The sequence below is a fragment of the Strongylocentrotus purpuratus genome, unplaced genomic scaffold (assembly GCF_000002235.5).
Source record: "Strongylocentrotus purpuratus isolate Spur 01 unplaced genomic scaffold, Spur_5.0 spur5_scaffold_21, whole genome shotgun sequence".
NCBI lineage: Eukaryota > Metazoa > Echinodermata > Echinoidea > Camarodonta > Strongylocentrotidae > Strongylocentrotus > Strongylocentrotus purpuratus.
The window spans coordinates 39,176,472-39,190,717 of record NW_022145607.1 but is presented as its reverse complement, the minus strand read 5'-3'; the positions used below and the strand labels follow the sequence as shown (position 1 = coordinate 39,190,717).

Below are 14,246 nucleotides of genomic sequence, written 5' to 3'. Positions count from 1 at the left end.
ATCTGATTATGAGAGTAGTACTCACATCCATATTAATGGTTGACGTGTACTGGGAGGTGTCATGCTCCCAGCCTGCTGGGCATGGTACGACATCCAAGGAGTGGTAGTCGATCAATGGTGATGCCGTGGTCGAGTTCCCATCAGGCAGTGGAACGAAAGGTAAGGTGGAGACATTGTACATAGAACACTGGTTGACTTCAGACGCGTTGGTCTGAGGTATACTGGCGTAGCGTTTCAACTCATCACACTCATCTATACCCACGTTCCATTCGCTACAGTTTTCATTTTTCCATTGAGGAACCTGAAATGAGAATTCAAACCAGTTCAATAGATTTTCATTCAATCAATTTCAGTTCAATTTCAATTTCAATTTATTCATGTTTCCAACAAAACATTACAAATCAATTAATATAAGCATTTAAAACAAATTTAAGAAATACATGTTGGAAACAGAGGGGTCCACTTAAAAGCAATGCTTGTACAAGTTTGAACACCTCAAATGATACTTAGGAATAATGAGTAATTAAATTAACTAATCCGTAACTACAAAAAGAACTACAAACTAGGGGAAAGAAAAAGGGGGATGCCAACATAGACGAGAAAGGGACAAGACAATGCTTTACACGACAAAGATAGAAGAACACGGTCATAATACAAAGAGTAGACAATGACAAAAAGAAGTGAGAGATCGGGGGTACAGAAAATAATACAAAATGATGAGCTGCATGTGGGGTTGAGAAGAAGATAAGGAAAGAGAAATGCGCGTTAGAAAGGAAATAAGCATGAGAAGGCACAATATAATATATCTAATTACATGTTTAGTATTAAAGTGAGTGGAGAATGACCTTGTATTAAACAATAGCAACAACGACATATAATTCAATGAGGTGTATATGATTGTAATAAAAACAATTTCAATTTTTGTTCTTAAAAGTATTTATCGATGGAGAATTTTTTATTTCATTACTTAATGAATTCCAAAACTTTGGACCTTCATATATAAATGTTTTTTGAGCTGAGAGGGTCCGCAAGAGAGGTAAATGAAAATCGTCCAAATGTCTTGTTGGGTAATTATGAACTGAGCTATTTGAAAAAAAACTATGCGAATAGGAATAGGTTTAGTTCCGTTCGGAACTAGACTAAGTGCGATCTGCACCATTGTATTGAGTCACTCCTGAGGGAGCGGAGAGTGTGCACTTGAATGTCACTATGTCTGAACATTATTTGGGGGTCATGATTAATGAGACTCTCTAATGGAGGAAACGAAGCATACATTAAATGCAGTAAGATCATTGGGATTAGAAAGAGAAACTTTTCGAAATACCAAAGTTCAGTTTTTAAAACCCTAAGAGCATGGGATCCCTATAGAACAATACATGTTCAAAAACGCTATTTGAGAATGATGTGACGAGACTGGCAAACAAACTATGTTACATTGTAAGAACAATTTAAGCGTACCAACTCTAGAAGTAAGACGAATGTATCACAGACTCGCGATATTCTATAAGATTATCAACAACTTAGTCAATGTCAGACCAAGAATTACATCCAGCAAAAAGTATAAGTAGAAATGATCACAACAAGAAGAAGTTTGTACTTTTTGCAAAAACCGATTACTACAAACTGATTTTATGTACGAACTACCAACGATTGGAATATGCTCCCATGCAGTGTAATAATTAGCCCAACTCTCTCAGTTTTCAAAACCTCACTACAGATCCATCTTCCTATAGAAAGATATATTGATATAAGTAATTCCCGCCCCCCCCCCAACTCAGTGTTATTTAGGGTACGCATATGCGTGTTCCAAGCGACCCCCCCCCTTTCAGCAAAAGTCCGATGTGTATAAAGTCAATACGGGTCGACCTTTTTCTTTTGTTATACGAGCCTTTTCAGCACCCCCCCCCCCCTTTTCAGCAAAAGTCTGGTGTGTAAAGTCAATACGGGTCGACCTTTTTCTTTTGTTATACGAGCCTTTTCAGCACCCCCCCCCTTTTTCAGCAAAAGTCCGGTGTGTAAAGTCAATACGGGTCGACATTTTTCTTTTGTTACGAAAGGACATTTTGGTAACACGCATGGGGTCCGTCCGTTCTCGGAGTAGGGGGGCCGGGAAGTAATTACAATATTCAGTCTTCTAGTTTAAATAATACTATATCTGTTTTCTCTCATATTTATTTATTTATTTATTTATTTTATTTATTTATTTATTATGCATGTTCACAATTTCACAATTCATTGAAGTTAACATCACATGAAAAATTAATATAAGATGACAAATCATTTTCAATTTTACAATACATTTGAATTAACTTCACGTGAAAAAGAATATAACATTGTTTTATCAAAGACAAGTTGCAACTTATATACAGTTTGAAGAATGAACACACAAAGGTGATGAAACATAAGCAAATAGAGCTTGAATCGTTACAACACCTTTCAAATATATAATATATGACAAATAAAATTCCTAAAGTTTTGTAGTGAACTATTTACACTATTTACAAAGTTTTAAAAAAAAGAAAGAAAAAAGAATTTCGTTAAGCCTAGTAACAAAATTATGTTAGATTTAATTAGAACTGATAAATAGATTATAATGTAAGTAATATCTTACATCTGTGAAATGATAATACATTTGAGTGCTCTTTTAAAAGAGTTTGTTGATTTTATATCTCGAATATCATTAGGTAAAGAATTCCATACATCTGGACCTCTGTGTCTGATTGATTTTTGGGCTAATGTAGTGTGAGGATTGACCACATGTAAATTCGATGACTGCCTTGTTGAATACGAATGAACCATGTTATTAGGTTGGAACATTGAAGATAATGACGTAGGTAATAATTTGATATTAAAACGGAACATAAATTTGGCAATTTGGAGGGAGTTAATATTATCAATCTTTAAGCATTTCAGTTTAACAAATAGTGGGGTAGCATGGTCACGATAACCAGCTCGGGTACATATGCGTACAGCTTTCTTTTGTAACAGAAGAATATTATTAGTCACACACTTGGATTCTCGCTCATACGGCTTCATCAGGAATTGATGAATTTATTCAATTTGTTCAATCAACAGCATCATAGTGCGCCAAATGCAAAGACGCAGCGTCAAAAAGCAACGAGCTAAATGTTAAGCGCGAAGCGCAAAAATAGCAATCTGCAATGCACATCAGACAATCCTGGACAGTGTAAACAATGATGAACTCTGTGACGATTTCGTGATGAGATCGGAGACAAGGAGAAAGATTTTCGGACATTAGTACGACTTATAAAATAGTTCTCTAGTTGTTATGTTGTTTCCGTTCACCCTTTTTAAAATTCACGTCATTGTATCTTTATTTTTGTTTTTTTCACTCATTTTATTTCCTGATATTTCCTAAAAGATTTTTCATTTTTGGAGAAAAATTATTATGTCACAACTTATTTGTAACACAAATTATCTTCAGTGGGGAAACTGAATTCAGACAAGGATTAATATAGAGAAAAGTACAACGAATCGTCTTCTTTATCTAATAATTCAGTGAAAAGGGCAAAGCTGTTAGGGGGCAACTGAATTCAGACGTGGATTAAGCGTAATAATCAAATGAAACGTCAAAGTACACGATACAACGAAGCGTCTTCTTTTACGAATAATTTAATGAAACGTGAAAGCTTCCGCGCTAAGCGCGGAATGGGCGAAAATGAATACAGACAAGGATTAAGAGTAATAATTTATTGAAACGTTAAAGCTTTAAAGGGGGGAAACTGAGTTCATGAAGGACACGATATGTGTGATACCACTTAGGAGACCAAATCGTCTTCTTTCACTAATGTAAAAGCTTCCGCGCTTCGCGCAGGAATGGGCGAAAATGAATTCAGACAAGGATTAAGAGTCGAGAATGGTACATAGGATCGTCTTCTTTCTTTAATCATCTAATGAAACATCAGAGCTTCCGCGCAACGCGCGGGGAAGGGGAATTTGATTCAAACATTAAGGATTAAGAGTCGAGAATGGTACATCGAATCGTCTTCTTTCTTTAATAATCTGGATGTTGCCCACAAAATATTACAATAAGAGATGTGTGGTAAAATTAGACTATTATATAGCATAAGTAATATTCTATCAGAAACAAAACATTTTATTCTATACAGTACGCCAATATTTCTGGAGATTGGTGTAACAATGTGTTTTACATGGTCGCTCCAGTCAAGTTTTTCATTGATATAGACACCAAGGAATTTCGTACATGTCTTTCTCTCTAAAGAAATATCATCTAGTTTAATATTAAGAGCAAGGTTGTCTTTAGATTTTCTACCTCTAAAATGAATATAATTTGTTTTAAGAACATTGAGAGAGAGCACATTACTTCTAAACCATAAAGTCAACTTTGGTAGTTCCGAATTTAGTTTCTGTTCAAGAGTGTTGATTTCACGATGAGACAAGAAAACACTCGTATCATCTGCAAATAAGGTATAATTTAAATGTTTAGATACATTACAAATATTATTGATATAAATGAGAAATAATAATGGGCCCAGGATGGATCCCTGCGGAACACCACATTTAAGATACAGAATGTCAGAGTTAACAGAGTTATAATAAGTGTACTGTCTTCTCATAGATAAGTAACTCGCAAGCCATTGTAAAGCTATGCCCCTTATTCCATAATGCTCTAACTTAGAAAGAAGAATTGAATGGTCAAGTGTGTCAAATGCTTTACTCAGATCCACAAATACACCAATGACATGCTTGTGAGCAGCGAGTGCACTTGAAACGCGATCATAAAATTTCAGTAGCGCAAGATCTGTAGAATGAGACCGCCGAAATCCAAATTGATCAAGATTCAATGATTCACATTTATCTAAAAAACTGTAGAGCCTGTTATAAACAATTCGTTCCAAAACTTTAGAAAAGCTAGGCAGTAATGAGATTGGTCTACTATAGTTAGAAACGACCATCACGTCATCTTTTTTATGAACAGGAATCACCCTTGCCAGTTTGAAAGAAGAAGGAAACACTCCGGTCATCAAAGAGAGATTGCAAATGTGTACAAGAGGCGTTAGAATTGAACCAATGATCTTTTTCAATAAAAATGTACTGATTTCATCATGCCCAGAAGAGTGACTGTTTTTTAGCGATCTCACTACATTGAGAATTTCAATGTAATCCGTTGGTTTTCGAAAAATAGAAGTATTAGAAGTATATTGTATTCATATAGTCAGTTATCTATTTATCTACTCATTTTCTGTCTGAAATAATAATACAACTACCTGTTAATAACACCTTCGTGCAATATACATGTAATACTCAAATCTTTAATAATTTATTTGCCATTTATTTTATTATTTGTGGCTGATAGCAGGTGTTTTAACCGTGGGTAAATAAATAAAAACAAACAAACAAACAGTTGTCGGACTAGTAGTTCAATAGGCCATTTTCGTAATGTAAACAAATTTAAGGCATAATTCTTTGTGAAGTGCCTCAATACAAACTATTTCATTCACCTGATAAGAATAATAATATTTCAATAGTCAGAATGTAAACTTCATATATCAAGTGTTGCTAGGTAGGTCAAGCCATTATGTTTGTCCTACCTGGCAACAACTAATGCATTCAGTTCGGATTCTGTCTATTGAAATACTATTATGTTAATCAGGTGAATGAAATAATTTGTATTGAGGTACTTCACAAAGACTTATGCATTAATTTGGTTACATTACGAAAGTGGCCTATTCGCCGCAGAGCCACGCAAGAGGTCAAATTTCATATTAAAAGTTAACCCCAAAGAGCATTGTCTATTATATATCACGGTTTGACAAATAGCATGTTCCTCATCAGAAGCATGAAAAGGTCAAGGATACAGTAAGCAACAAACATTCGAAGGAATACACCCATTGTCGTACTAGGTTGCGGTTTGGACAGAATGAACAAAATACAAGGTAAAACCGATCAACTTGAGATTGTGTTATTATTTGTATTAACTTAAAAACTCCACAATGTGTCTACATGAACCTATCTATCATCAATTATCGACTTACCATACACCAATGATCGGCCGATCCGCCAAGAAACACGATAGATATGGCATGGAAGGCAGTGGGAACGGACAAGAGAAAGAAGATGACATAGATGAACCTCTGATAACGACCAAACTCCCCTACGGTCACCAGAATGTCATCAAATTTCATGATTGCTCTTGGTAACGGTAACACACCACCATGCAGTCAAAGTAGAATGCATATACAAGGTGAATGGTGATTAACAACACGAATTTCACGTCTAATTCATCTGTATTGTATAGGAAATGGACGCAGCTATACATGTATATTATACACATTAAATCGGCGAGTCCGCGAGGAGCTTTTCAAAACAGTGCTAGCGCTTGATGACCCCGGTGGGGGGTTCGAGTACATGTATGGTAGTAGCCTCTTGTCGATGGCCCTCGCTTTGTTGGAGTCCGTAAATTCTGGCGAGCGAAGCGAGTCAGAGAAACCGAGAGCGAGCGAGGTCGCGCTCGGTTTCTCTGGCTCGCTTCGCTCGCCAGAATTTACGGACTCCAACAACGCGAGGGCTTTCGACAATAGGCTAGTATAGTAGGGGGTTCGAGTACACGCATTCACACATACATTATACCTGCGCGGCCATGGCGGGTCGTAATGACCATCTATGGATCGTAAATTAAATGGCATTGATTTGCAAAACTGGAATGAAGAGGAAATTTTAGGATTTTAGTGATAGCATCTCTGTGTAAATATCGATGTGGTAATAGTAAGCTAGCTGCCTGTCACTAAATGTCCGAGGTTATTTGCCTAGCTAGTCAGCCTCTAGAAATGTGTTCCTTATGTGATCTCAAAGTACAAGGTGTTACATTTCATCATGTTTTTCGTATGTCCAGCCTTTGCTTTTATTCGTAAGCAGTATGTTAACGTGGACATTCAAAGACAATCACAAATATGTCAATTAATGTATCACTAGAAGCTGGTAAGCTAACATATGGCAAGTTTTTAAGTCAACTACATATCGGGTGATTTATAAAAATACAAATACATCCACCTCCATAGCATCTGCGATATACGAGAGATTCGCCCAAAAAAAATAACGATGCTTTAATGGCGTCACACAATGCACCAATACTGCCCAAGCAGACCGTGCGATATCACATAAAGAATGAACATAATTGCCAAGCTACTATTTCTCAAATTATAATGAGTTTAGTTTATATAAATGTGATGGCATTTCAAACCATTTAAAAGGGGATATGAAACCGATTCTGATAACTAAAATCTTTTGTTCGTAAATACACAGGATAGTGGTTAATTAACAATCAAACAAACCAGACTTTCAAATTAAAACCCCCCGGAATGATATTAAGGACGTCATTTGAACCGAACATACGGCGGTGTTAGCAGCTGAAAATACAATGGTGTCTTATTTTGTTTACAAGCGACAGATTCCTTTATTTTTGTATCGCTGCATTTTTCATCAAAATAAAACCATGCGCGGGGTTTAGAGTGAAGCAATAGATTATACATTTAGCCTGACGGTAGTGAAGTAAGAGAAAGAACCGAAGAGAAGATGAAAAAAAACAGGCACTGAAAATGAATATCTACTTTCAGAAATATTATTACAGTAAACCTAACATCAAATTTCATCAGTTGTTCAATATCAATTCTGTTAAACAGTTAAAGCCTCGGTCACAAATGCCATTACGAACTGCTACGAACGCCGTGCGAACGATTTTCATACCTTGAAAATTCGGGAAGACCATGTAAAATCAGGGAGATACAAACCTTTGTGACCGTAGCTTAAAGGTTCTTTCAAAATTAGTAAAATCATTACGTCGAAGTTTGGATAAAATGGTTTTAATTATTTTTCTCAAAGCAAAATTAGACCCTTGGTATCTAGGCCTACACGTACATGTATACATTTAATATATAACATACTATTTTGTTAAACATTGTATATTATGTTGTAGCGTAGTATACGTGCTGTTAGCACTGACAATATCTTACATAGAGTTTATAGTTTTGTCCAGTTGTAGTTGAAATCTTGCCTTCAATTCATTGTGTGTTGTTTGCTGCCAAAGAACCTTTCTGTAGTCAGATAAATATATATTTTTTGGGGTTTCTGTTGTTCAATGTCTTAGTCATGGGTGTCGATCCCGGGGGGGGGGGGGATGGGGGGATATATCCCCCCCAATATTTCAGGTACAATCATCCCCCCCCCCCAATAATTCACCATCAAAAAAAAAAAAATGAAGAGAAAAATTAAGGATGAGAGCCCGATGAGAGTAGTTAATGGTTATTACTCGCAAGATGACCATCAAGATACACATTTTGCTATCTCATTTTCATAATACATACATATATACATGTACGAAGTAAATAATACAACCGTATATCAGACAAGAATAAATTGAATTCTCGCTCATACGGCTTCATCAGGAATTGATGAATTTATTCAATTTGTTCAATCAACAGCATCATAGTGTGCCAAATGCAAAGACGCAGCGTCAAAAAGCAACGAGCCAAATGTTAAGCGCGAAGCGCAAAAATAGCAATCTGCAATGCACATCAGACAATCCTGGACAGTGTAAACATTGATGAACTCTGTGACGATTTCGTGATGAGATCGGAGACAAGGAGAAAGATTTTCGGACATTAGTACGACTTATAAAATAGTTCTCTAGTTGTTATGTTGTTTCCGTTCACCCTTTTTAAAATTCACGTCATTGTATCTTTATTCTTGTTTTTTTCACTCATTTTATTTCCTGATATTTCCTAAAAGATTTTTCATTTTTGGAGAAAAATTATTATGTCACAACTTATTTGTAACACAAATTATTTTCAGTGGGGAAACTGAATTCAGACAAGGATTAATATAGAGAAAAGTACAACGAATCGTCTTCTTTCTCTAATAATTCAGTGAAAAGGGCAAAGCTGTTAGGGAGCAACTGAATTCAGACGTGGATTAAGCGTAATAATCAAATGAAACGTCAAAGTACACGATACAACGAAGCGTCTTCTTTTACGAATAATTTAATGAAACGTGAAAGCTTCCGCGCTAAGCGCGGAATGGGCGAAAATGAATACAGACAAGGATTAAGAGTAATAATTTATTGAATCGTTAAAGCTCCCGCGCTTCGCGCGGTAGGGGGGAAACTGAGTTCATGAAGGACACGATATGTGTGATACCACTTAGGAGACCAAATCGTCTTCTTTCAATAATGTGAAAGCTTCCGCGCTTCGCGCAGGAATGGGCGAAAATGAATTCAGACAAGGATTAAGAGTCGAGAATGGTACATCGAATCGTCTTCTTTCTTAAATAATCTGATGAAACGTCAGAGCTTCCGCGCTACGCGCGGAGGAAGAGGAACTTGATTCAAACAAGGATTAAGAGTCGAGAACGGTCCAACGAATCGTCTTCTTTCTCTTATAATTTAGTGAAACGTCAAAGCTTCCGCGCTTCGCGCGGTAGGGGAGAAACTGATTTCATGAAGGACACGATATAACAAATCGTCTTCTTTCTCTAATGTGAAACCTGCCGCGCTTCGCGCAGGAATGGGCGAAAATGAATTCAGACAAGGATTACGAGACGAGAATGGTACATAGGATCGTCTTCTTTCTTTAACAATCTATTGAAACGACATAAGGGGAAGGGGAACTTGATTCAAAAATTAAGGATTAAGAGTCGAGAATGGTACATCGAATCGTCTTCTGTCTTTAATTATCTAATGAAACGTCTAAGCTTCCGCGCTACGCGCGGAGGAAGGGGAACTTGATTCAAACAAGGATTAAGAGTCGAGAACGGTCTAACGAATCGTCTTCTTTCTCTAATAATTTAGTGAAACGTCAGAGCTTCCGCGCTTCGCGGGGGGGGGGGAACTCGTAACTCCATGCTATAAGTAAGGTCCGCACATACAAAGCCATTCAAATCGCCTTAGCATGGAGTTACTACGAAGTAGGTCCATGGCTCCATATTTGGTAGGTTTGTTTTTCGAAAGTATGTGGTTGTTTGTTACAAAGCCATTCAAATCGCCTTAGCATGGAATTACTACGAAGTAGGTTCATGGCTCCATATTTGGTAGGTTTGTTTTTCGAAAGTATGTGGTTGTTTGTTTGTTTGAATTGTATAACAAGTTACTTCTAGACACATAAAGACTATTTTCAATATGGGAAATTAACATTTTAAAACTAACAGAATTTGTGAACGCAGTTGTGATCGTTTTTAAGCTCTTATGTAACCAGCAACGATTGCTTTGACTTTGTAAGAATATTATTTGTCTGCGGTACGATTGTATAGCAGACAAATGTTGTTTGTATCGTTAATGAATGCATACTTATGTTGGGTCCGGGGCTGTGCCCCGATGGAATGTAATTTGTATAGGCAGCTCGTACAGGTGTGCGAGCTAATTCTGCCACGGAGACCAGGGCGTGGCATGAATTAGTGTGTAATTGAATCATTCTAGCTTGAGCTTTCAACGAGACAACTTTTATTTACAATAAAAGTGCGTTGTGTCATGTACTGTTACATGACTGTGTTTGAATAAGGTTTTCCAGAGTTTTTATGCTCGTTGAGTTTTATCTCTGGTTTTTTATCCTGGACCATGATAGGTCCGGTTTCCAGTGAAGGAAACGGTTTCCAGTGAAGGAAACGAGAAGAAATGTTTGTTAAACATTCATACTGAATAAACGGCCGGCTCTCAGTAGTCGTTGTCAGGCTATTCCACAATAATTGAAGTGTATTATTGTGTTGTTTGTGTGTATTGGAAAGCAAGAGGGATGACAGACGAAATAATATGTGAGATTATAGGACAGACCTAAAAATTGAATAGCGGATTGGCTAGTCTCATTCGTCCGCTAAGAATAAAAAGCAAGCTGGCCGTGACGAAAATCATCCAACAAGTCAGAAATGGAAAACGCCATTAAACTCAACAACAACAACAACAACGTACGTACACCAGTAAATACAAGCACCAAGCCCCTTGTGCTATCGATCAGGGCCCGTATTCGATTAACTAAGTACTTTTTCTTTAAGTTTGGCTAAGAAAAATCTTAGCTTAGCTGGTCAATCAGGAATCCCATGACTTTTACAAGCCGATCGCCTATTTATGATTGGAAATCGAAAATTCAAAAACCGTTTTCCAAACTAATTTGTTTTCCTTTTACAAATTCGTGAGAAAATATTTAGCGCCGAATCAATTCCCACAATTATGTTCAGACGTTTCTTTGCTCTATCATTTCGTGTTCACATTTAAAATTTTTTTACATCCCCATCTTATTCTCAAAGATGTTTTAAAACACAAAATATGTTTGTGCTACCATTTTAAGGCTTTTAAAAATACTTGCCAGAAAATTTATATTTGCCATGATATGACATGCTATACCATTGTTGAACAAACTGCAATGGCTTCAAGTTCCTATGAGAATACAATACCTGATACTTTTCTTTTCTAGTTATTCTTAACTCCGCTCTTTTAATTCATGGATGAAAATCAAATTCTCGTACAAGATAATAAGTTTGTATAGAAAAACGATATTTAATGATATATAATGTAACGGGGGCGGATCCAGGGGTGTGGGGGCGCACCCCCTTTTTTTTTACCTTCCACAAAAACATACAAAAATATTCACCATTCCCCCCAAATATATATAAATATTCATATAACTGTTCAGTTCATACGTTCAGAAATACCTCTTAATGTACCACAGAGCATTCAAGGTAATACAAAGTTTGGTGAGGGGTCATGAATTTAGTTAACATATTGGAAGCATATGCGATTTTACAATATTCAATGATCGTTGTCGCGGTTGAAATTAAGTCTTAAGTAATGAAATTGTAAATAATAAAATCTTCATGTTCTATAGCTCACTATCAAGATTGATATTACTTTAGAATGATTTAAAACATTGTTTCTTGACTACAATCGACCGATTTGCTATTCTCGTTTGGAGATTTTTTTTAACCAGAACTGCATATTCTGAGATTTTCATGGTCGCAGCTACCATTGAATTAGGCGCTATTTTAAATATTTGAAATTTACCGGGATCACATGTAAATGTTTTATTATTCAATTTCTTGAAAGCAGAAGTGTTCAAGGGGCTAAATTTTTTAGTGCTTATAATAAATCCACAGGGGTATCAATATATTTTAAAATGTTAAAGAATTACTATCCATCCAATTTTCAAAATTTCCCCAAACTTTGCATTATCTTTAGCATTTTCCGGGGCCCATAAGTCGGCCCGGACCCCACGCCGTAATGGCTCCGCGCTCGCAATTTTTTACATTTCACCCCCCCCCCCTTGGAAAATCCTGGATCCGCCCCAGGTTAACTCATCAACAAAATTACTTAACAAAATATCTGCCATTTCTTATTTTGAAGATCGAGACGATTTTTTTTAAAAGCAACTATACGTAGTATAATTTCTAAATGTTGGAGAGCTCGTAGAAAAGAACGAAATAGTGGAATTATTAAAAACATTAATCGAGTTTTTGCTTGATATTTTGCTAGTTTTTTACTTTAGCTTCCATGAAAATCATGAAAATGATTCAGTCTTTATGGTTGCATCTTAAAACACCCTTACTTTCTACGAGAAAGCTTATATTTCTATTCAATTAAAGCAGTAGGTCAAATAACTCTGCAGCCAATAGACCAGTTTGATGATTTTATGCACATTATTTTTTTTTGAACAAAATTTTCTCTTGAAAACTAAAAAGCTTATCACAAGCTTGCCCAGACATAGTCTTTATACATAACATATGCAATGGATGGTGACCATGCAGGTTTAGGAAGAAAAACATGCATACATTGAAATACAAGTTTATTCGGAAATGTGACGCTCCTCGACGCAGACAGCCTGAGCTGTACAAGCTGCCAACCAACATTTCTGACAGACCACATAACTACAACCCTTGTAAAAAACATTTATATTATTTAATAACTTTTTATAGCCTAAGTAAATGCTCTTTGAAGTGTTAAACCCATATCTTCCACTTTGACATTTTAAAGATATGTGCAAAAGTTTAGAAAAAGCAATTACAAGGCCTTTACTCGTTTTATTTATAAATCAATATGTTAAGTGGTTTGTGTTAGGTCACACAGGGTTGATATTTAATCTCTTCTGTTGAAAACAAATAATTATGTCGACAATGCATGCTGGTGAACATAAAGATAAAGGCTATAAAGCTGAATAATATTGATGGATGAGAGGGCGATTGTAAATCATCTGATTTTGATTTACAATCCTTCACTTACAAAATGGATTTTATAATAATAGATTGATAGTACCAGTCGAAATAGTCTTATCCTATAAGGTGGTAATATGGCAATGACATTATCTTTTCCTTGTCATTCCCTTTTGCTCATGTAACTTTTAAGAAAAGAACTTCTTCCTGGTACCCGTTTGCTATAAAACTTGCATACCTATGTCATAATTCATTAGGCATACACTCATGTGCATAATATTAATAAGACCACATATCAGGTCCATTTTTCTTTCCGAATGTAGTTGCGGCTGTAACATACCAGCTTTACTCCCCCCCCCCCCCAAGAGAAGAAGTGACAATGGGTCCAATTTGACTGTTACACAAGAGACTTGATGGTATTGTCCTATTTCGTTAACACGGCACTGTTAGCAGCTCCTGTGATAAGCCTCCGTTTATATTCTTATATACTTCACGTAATTTTCCCATTGCGGTTGAATTATTTTCCTTTTTTGTATAATAATGAGTTAATGACGATAATTTAACTGCAGTCTTATAAAACGCGCAAACATATTTGCCCAGATGGTGCGCAAGGCGCTTAAGAAAGAAATTAAATTCAATAACGAAAATAAAACAAAATAAAACAAAACAAAAGATATTTAGGGGATAACACGAAATTCTTTGTTTTTCTCTTCAAGCGATCTTCAGTATAACAACCTTTAAATGATTTCGGCAGTGTGTTTTACAACTGAGGATTTCTGCGATAAAAGCACCCCCTCCCCCTCTTAATAAATCCATCACAACATACGGATTTGGTTTGATAAATAGATTATGGCGTACCGACACGCCCCTTTTTCACAAAATAGTCTTTCACATTCTAATGAACTTTTAATTATTTTAGTTTGGTCCACACTAAAGTAATATACTGTACTAATACGATTGAACACTGTAGTGTATCTCAAGTATCTGAAAGCAATACATTATTTCTAACCCCTTAACCCCCAAAAGATAATTTTATTTTTCTTTACTTAAACGTATTGAGGTCACACATATATCATTCAGAG

The 14,246-nt window shown here is 36.1% G+C and overlaps 1 protein-coding gene across 3 annotated transcripts in view; it reads right to left on the bottom strand.

Annotated features, from left to right (window-relative positions):
- Window positions 1–14,246, bottom strand: part of LOC578342 (organic cation transporter protein) — a 35,973-nt gene that overhangs the window by 8,522 nt on the left and 13,205 nt on the right. For 2 of the 3 annotated variants that reach the window (XM_030994756.1, XM_030994754.1), the window contains exon 2: window positions 26–301. In XM_030994756.1, the coding sequence (XP_030850616.1) occupies window positions 26–301 (276 nt within the window). Of the gene's footprint in view, window positions 1–25; window positions 302–6,017; window positions 6,434–14,246 lie in introns of those variants that run through there. The other variant, XM_030994755.1, reaches the window with a different exon arrangement.